Here is a 7,881-nt window from a genome sequence, read left to right on the forward strand (position 1 = left end):
GCAAGATATAATTAAATCTAGAAGCTCATCATCTATGAGATTAGGACTAGTGAATTAGAAGTAAGATATTAGATCTACATATCACAAACGTCCAGCTTGTCGAAGTTGGTCTAGCTTCGGGTGTACAATTACTAATTGAAACCATTTAGGAATGAAAACCTCAAATTCAGAGCAAGATTGTATTGATCAATATCTTCTAGAAAACCCTTATCCACAAAGTTACATATTCAAATTTCAGAACAAACTTCAAAATAACTAAAAGTTCTGCATTGACAAATACATGCAAATCTCATTATAAGAATGAACGTATCCAGAAACCCTGCATTGATAGAAGTTTTTCATTCAGATTTCATACAAATATTCTACTGAATGTCCACTGATAAAATGTACAGGCTTCTATTGGATGAAAGCAACTCAAATCTGCTGTCAGAAAAAAAAACAGATGTTGGAGCAGTTAGATTTCATAGATCTGCATTAACTTCTTGTCGTGAACTTAGAAGACATGAGAACACATTAATTCTAAGTAAATGAGTGGGTGTAAGATACCCTTTTTGTACAACTTATACTCTTTCTTACATTCTACTATTCTTTCTCTTCTCAAGTTAGAATTTCCCCTGGTCGTTATCTGGCCAAAATTTGATCTGATTTGAGATGTTTAATCTCAACAGAACCAACTTAGCTGGCTAGCCACATTTTCATTGTCATTATTGAGATCCCCTGAAACTAAAGAAGTGAGATATGTCATAATATCATATCCCCAGCAATAACCTTTAGCTCAATAGTCTGATAAATATGAAAGAAATTTTGGTATGCCAGTAATAACTCATGAAACACATATGAATATAAAATAAACAAAAAACACCTGAAAACCACATAAATGAACATAAAGTAAAAGCTCATGAGTAAAAGCTAGAAGATCCCCTTAAGAGGGTATTTGTATTTTGGAAAAATGGGAAAACCTAAGTTAAGCATGTTGGCATGGAGACACACATTGACTAGACGGGTTGTCATGAAGGACATTCATAAGATATTCATGGGATATTCATGAAGGACAGCCAAATATATCGATAGAATAACACAAAAAATCCTGTGCATATGATAGGGATGGATAAATTAGGCCAGGGGAACAAAGCCTAACGGACACCCCTAACTTGGGAACTTATATTTCTTCAAAATGAATTCAATAAATTATTTTATTTTCTATGATAATTAATTTTCAAAATTCATGTCAAAATTTTCTTTGGTACACCAAATTTCATTCATGAAGCCTAACTCCTTTGTTAAATGGTATGGATCCATAGTTGGTCATTTACCATACATATATATATTTATTTAATTCATTATGAAGAGACATTAGGGAAAGGTTTCACTAAGTTTATTTGTATGAATTCCTAGATATTTTAAAAAGAGTCCCGGTTCAATGGCCAGGTGGAGGGAAGGTAAAGTAACATGGAGAAAATTAGCCAAGGGGAACCAAGCCTAATGGATACCCATAAGTTGGGAACTTATATTTCTTCAAAATGAATTAAATAAATTATCTTATTGTATATGATAACTAATTTTCAAAATTCATGTAAAAAATTTCTTTGGTCCACCAAATTTCATTCATGAAGCCTAACTCCTTTGTTAAATGGTATGGATCCATAGTTGGTCATTTACCATGCATAACGTTCAAAGATGATGTTCTACACATGTCACTAGTTTAATATTGATTCAATATCTGTTCTTAATTTTGAATAACAGTTTTTGAATTTTCTGGCTCAACTTTGACATCGAATAGCAGATTTGGCCAAACTGATACTTGGCTGAACTGAGATCAGATCAGACTTTGTATAGAGCTTTAGTTTTGTTTCCTAAAACTACACATGAGATTGATAATACAATTATATTATGTTTTATCAATGTTGTGTACTGGTATAAGTATGTCATATCTTAAACTAATTTGATGCTTTCGTTTTTGTTCTTTTTATAATTATCAAACCATGTAACTAATATTTTATTAGGGATTTTATAACTCCATTCCTTACAAAACTTGCTTTAACCATGTCAAGAAGGGTTTTAACCCATCGCGTTTCAAAATATAAACACAAGCACAATGAAGAGAGTATCACATATTTTCTCGCAGTTTTATGTTGATGGGTAAGCTGTTGGGTTCTAGAGACCTAGATCTGGATGAAGACAATTATTCCATGCAGCGGATGACTCATTACGTAATCGAACGTGATCATAAAAATATTGAATCGAAGAACTTGTGCGCAGATTTCATTCGTGATTTCTTAAATCCCCGAGCGAGACGAGTCGAGCTGCTCTAATGTGCAGCCTCTAAACGTATCCATATGGTCTGTGGCACGTTGGATCTCCTCCTTCTCTTGCCGAGTCTCGTTCTACCTTCATCGTCGTCGTTACGCTATCTAGATTGCATCAGGCATTGAGAGGGGTTGTGGGGAGAAGGGAGAAGAAGGGAATGGCCCCTGAACAATTCTGGCATGGGTGAATTTATTTCAGGGCTTTCTCCTATTTATACCAGGTGGGCATTTGTCACACAAGTTTCCAATACTTAAGTATATCTTCCGACATCCAAAAGACCATTTGCGTGTGACCCTTTAGGCCCATGTATCAGCCTCTATCTGTTCAACTTGATTAGATACTGTCTAATTAACTCAGGAACGGTTAATATTGTTCACACAACAAAGAAATAAAGGTCTGATAACTAAGTTACATATTTCTTTGTTTCATAGTACGGTAATTAATACATCGGTTCTATTTCAATTTCAATATCAGATATTGAAAAAACCAATAGCTGGTATTGTCATCTAACCCTTACGATGAAGATGGATGCAGATATCAGGACGAAGAACAACATTGAATATTGGTACTGTAGCAACTGATATCTGGATATCATCATCCCATATAGGGATCATGATAAAAAGGCCACCACCCATGTAAACAAAGACAAGCGGACCGGGGCGAACCGGTCTACGCGCAAGAGAACCGGTTCAGGCCGACATACACTATTGAAATCGCTGCAAGTTTGCAACTTCCCGCCCCGCGACGTCTCTCTCTCTCTCTCTCGCACTCCATCTATCCATACATACTATCTCTCTCTCTCATCTCTATTTATATTTCCCAATTTCTCTTGATCTCTCTCTCCCGCTGGAGCTCGCGCGCACTCTTTCGAGCTCTTCTTTTGCAGAATCTTCTGGTTTAGGATTTTGTTTTTCCGATCGAGGGAATGGCAAACAGTACTCCCGGGAAAGTTTGGACCTCGGAAATGATCGGGCGATGCCGGCCGGAGGATGCAGCGAAGATTGAATTTGATATCAACCCTTCATCCGCCTCCCGTACCACCTCCTCTATGGAGAAAATGGTAACCCCGCTTCTCTCAATTTTCTCTCGCCCTTTTGTTGCCTATTCTGTGACGAGTATTTCTCGAATGATTCCTGTTCGAAAGATTGAGCCCTTTTGCTGAACTGCCAGGTCTGGCTTCGTGACTGGTGGCTGATCAAAGCGAGAGACGAATCCAATCGAGAAACGCTGGGTGTCGGCGGGGTTTCGGCTTCCGGGTGTGAACCTGAGATATCTTTTCTCATGAAATTTACAACCCAGTTGAAATATCTTAATTTTAAAAGTAATGGCGTGTAAATATTTATGGCGGCAACTTTCTTGTATCCTGAACATTTCTTGAGACTGGCGGCTTCCGCTGCAAAAATCTCCTTCAATCGAGAAAGTTTGTTTCCCTTGAAATTTATCGTGAAATGCTGTGGTCTTTACAGTTGAGCGGAGGAATCTAATCAGCTTGCTGGAGAAATCTTTTGCCAGTGATGGATTTTCTGAAAATTTTCTTGCGCCATAACCGTGATCACTTTTTATGCACATTCTTAAGTAATTTTTATGAGATATTATTGCTCTCGTGTGCATTTCCGCCATGTTCCTACCTTTTAGCATTTTATTATGTTAGTATTTGACACAACGGAGTGTAATTCGATTTCCCTGTGAATATGTTAGCATTAGAAAGTCACGGGTTTTTTTTTCTTCTTGTCATTATGTTGTTTTCGTAAAATGCTATGTGAAATAGTTCCGCTGAATTCTGGATAAGTTACAGAAACTGAAGTTGACAGCTATTGATTTTTTCCTGGCGCCACTTGTTTTGTTTTAAGCTACGTCTTTTGATTTTTTACTGCGCTTTCAGTTCTCTGAAGCGGATCTTTTCCATTCTCCCAGTTTTATTTATTATTTATCATTGAATTTACTTTTATAAAGGAAAGCAGCAAGGATATTTCATTCTGCGCCTATCGTGAAGAGATTTGACACATTCAACGTTGAGACAATGGATGGAATCACTATTAAAATTCAAGGCCTCATCAACGTCTCCCGTACGAAAGACAATGGGTTCCCGCCGGAGGTACTTAAATACTCGTGTATCATAAGATTTATTTCTCCCGTACGAAAGACAATGGGTTCCCCCCGGAGGTACTTAAATACTCGTGTATCATAAGATTTATTTTTCTTTCTTCGAAAAGGATTTACCTTTTTTAAAAGGTTGATATAATTCGAGCTAGTTTTATCTTTAAAAAAAATTGGTGCTTGGTATAATTCCTTTCTGATCAGCTTGGAAAAAAAAGGGGATCTTCTTTTAATTGCGTGATTAAGGTTATCTCTTATTGTTTCAAAGAGTGACAATCTTTTTGTCTGAACGTCCCAAAGTTCTTATTTAATTTTATTCTGTATGGATTTGATTATCTATCTTTTGGAGGTGATTTGACAGGCTTGCAATAATTTTCGGATCGGATTTCCTTATGCCTGGAAACAGTATGGTGAAAAATACTTCCAAGAGAATGCCAATGAGCGTGTTCCGTCCAAAGCCTCTGTTACTGTAGACTGCTCCTTGGATATGCCAGACCCCTTCATGGAGTTTCCAAAGAAAAAGATTTTAGAGTGCCTTCATTTGCTAATCAAAGAGATCAGTAAGAGCAGAATAGGAACAAATGACTCTGAAGAACATATGGAGAAGGATGTATGTACCAACATTAACACAAATCGAACTATTCCCCCAGAGGACAGAGATGCAGATGGTAATGTTAACGATCATGTGGTAGAAAATGTTAGCAGCCCTGTTACAATTCCTGCAGAGAATTTGAAAAAGTCATCTGGGAAAAAATCAGTGCAGTTTAGTGCTTCGATTGGAGAGGAAAATATGAATTATTTTTCAAGGGACACTCCAGATGTGGCTCCTCCTACTTGTACGCCAAATCAAGAAAGAATCTCTACGTCAGAAAGGCCCTTTTTGAACGAGTGTACACCCACCAGAGGTTTCTCTGAGGTTCATACTAGTACAAAGCGAAACATGGGTTTGCCGACTGCTGCAACTCCTTTGGTTGATCTTGAGGCATTAGGTTCTGATGATGATGATCAGACTGTGTCGAAGACTGTGGATAAATCAAAATCACCTGCTAAGTCGTTTCCAGCGGAGCCTGGAATTCCCTTTGAAACTTCGTCTTGGGGAAGAGAAAGGCATCAAGAAGGCGACAGACCACATGGGATCCGCAGTAACTGTGGTTCTAACAAAACCAATTTAGATCAGGTAAAGGTCATCAATTCAGCTTGGAAAACTCCCAGGAAGCAGCTCTCATTTGCTGATGAGGAAGTACCTGAGAAGTGTTGTCGTAGCTCCGGTGTGGAGAGAATAGATACTGAGAGGGTTTCTTCTCCTTCAGTGGTTGAGACACTTGCTTCTTCTCCCTCGGCGACTGAGACGAGAGCTCAGGAGGCCAAGGAAGGGGTGGATCTTAACACTGTTCCTCCAGACTGTAAAACTTCTGATTCTGTTCATGAGACTTCTCATGACAGATCAAGTCAGCCTCCTGGCAGTAGCCGGGTCCTGCGGCGAAGAAGTGGAAGGCTGCAGAAGAGTGACAAGTCTACACTAGGTGATTCAGATTCAAGTTCCTCCAAGCCAATAGACAGTGATAAAAATGAATCTACACTCAGGGGTAAAAGCGTCCAGAATATGAAGAGTACTGCCCAAGTTGAAATGGATGAGCGTAGCAGCCGTGTCTTGCGGCAAAGAAGGGTAAGGCTGAACAAGGTTACCAAAGCTGTGACTGGTGATTCAATCCCAACATCCTCCAAGGGAGCAGAGATGGATATTGATGATTCCTCTTCCTTACGGGGGAAAAGCACCCAGGATAAGATGAATACCAATGAAAGGGCCGTGACTGACGTTCCATCCGTTGTTGGGAGTGCAAAGGCCACGCCGATGTCGAGGTTACAGCTGTTTTCTATGGCGAAGGGTCAAGTGGGTCATGGGAGCAAAAAGGAGGTGAGGACAAGGAATGGGTCAACGAAGGTTGACATTTTCTCATTCTCGGATGAGAGTGAAGGTGTTTCCTCTGTTGATTCTGCCAGGGTTCAAAACGAATCAATAACTAATGGTAAGAGCAACGAGACAGTGCAGAAGAGCAGCGTTAACACTCGGGATTTGCTACAGAAAAAGAAAGCATTGGCAACAAACAAGACTCCAAAATCATCAGAGAAGAGGCCTTCTGCTTCAAAGGTACAAGTGCGGCCCCCTATAGAGTATAATCTATTTACCTTTTTTGGTTTTATTTGTTTTCTTTACTTCATGAAAATTAAAAGATTTATGGAAAAAGTTTAGGTGAATTTGATTTAAATAGGATAGATTATAAATAAGTTTCAGTTACCTATTTCTTGGTGCTGCAGGCAGCGGTAAAATCACCTTTGCTCAACAGGGAAAAAGGAAGTCTATCATTCGCCTCACCCGAGTTGCTGAAACTTAAAAGATCAAAGTCAGGTTGGTTAGATTTCAGTACTTTGATTTTTTCTTCAAATTGTTGAGTATCTTTTGTAGCCGGTTTACGAATGGGGGGATTTAGTTTTTGTTAACATTTGGGACTTGAATTTGAATGCATTCTTTATCAGCCTTTAACCTGTTATCGGTGTTCTCTGCCTAGGTCGGGTAATTGTGCCCAAGCTAGCAAATTGGTGCCAGCAAATCCTATACCAGGTATGTCCTCCACCGGTATTCCTGATTCTTTTTCCCCAAATTAAGGAGGCCTACAAAGCACCAATTCCATAATTCCATAATCGTGTATAAGCAGCGACCATCATCTATGGGTAATCACTTCTGACAGGATGGTTCGATTGCGGGGATACTGACTGGTGTGGATGCCATCTCTTGCGGCCATCCGGGTACTATTGATCTCTCTAAACATCATCTCTCTCTCTCTCTCTCTCTCTCTTTCTCTCTCTCTCTCTCTCTCTCTCTCTTCCCATCCACCTCTAAATTCCTTCCTTCCCACTGCTGGCAGGTTCTCGCACTGAGCCTCCCAAGAAGAGGAAGAAGTTTCTCTGACCTGCCCTCTCTCTCTCTCTCTAGAGACTCTAAAATTTCTTTGTAAACTATGTCTGAAGTAAGCTATACTTATGTGGGTTGTCAATGAGGAAAGCTCTGGCCCAGGTGCTGGGCTCTCTGTGCGCCGTGCCTCATCGGTGGTGGTGGTGGTGCCAGTGGCGCAATAGGTGGAGGTGTTCATGGATCTGTTAGGTGTGGTGAGACGATCGAGCCAGCCATCTGCGACTTGGCAGACCCTAACTCAGACCTGGATGCTTTCTGCCGACACTTACTGGTCTGCCTCTTTCCAAGCCTGGACGTTGAGGCCCTCCACACCTCGAACCTCTGCACCCGACCAGCTACGCACTTTGCCTCTTTGGTTGGGCCACCACTAGCCCCACTTCCCCAGCAAGTGCCTAGTTGCCTACATCTTCCTCTACCTCCATGCGGCCGCTGCCAACCTGCAGTCCTTGAGTGCGACGTGGCTGCATGACCTTGATCTGCGGCCTAGGCCTCATCTCTGTGACGCT

The 7,881-nt window shown here is 40.3% G+C and overlaps 1 protein-coding gene across 1 annotated transcript; it reads left to right on the forward strand.

Annotated features, from left to right (window-relative positions):
• Positions 1-3,026: 3,026 nt before the first annotated feature.
• LOC144707768 (uncharacterized) lies at positions 3,027-7,494 on the forward strand. Its single transcript, XM_078581009.1, has 8 exons — positions 3,027-3,367; positions 3,478-3,563; positions 4,261-4,402; positions 4,766-6,553; positions 6,721-6,811; positions 6,972-7,024; positions 7,152-7,209; positions 7,329-7,494. The coding sequence occupies exons 1-8, from the start codon at positions 3,233-3,235 to the stop codon at positions 7,370-7,372; spliced, it is 2,397 nt and encodes a 798-aa protein (XP_078437135.1). The 5' UTR covers positions 3,027-3,232; the 3' UTR covers positions 7,373-7,494.
• Positions 7,495-7,881: the final 387 nt, after the last annotated feature.

Source organism: Wolffia australiana, chromosome 9, assembly GCF_029677425.1.
Source record: "Wolffia australiana isolate 7733 chromosome 9, ASM2967742v1".
NCBI classification, from domain to species: Eukaryota; Viridiplantae; Streptophyta; class Magnoliopsida; order Alismatales; family Araceae; genus Wolffia; species Wolffia australiana.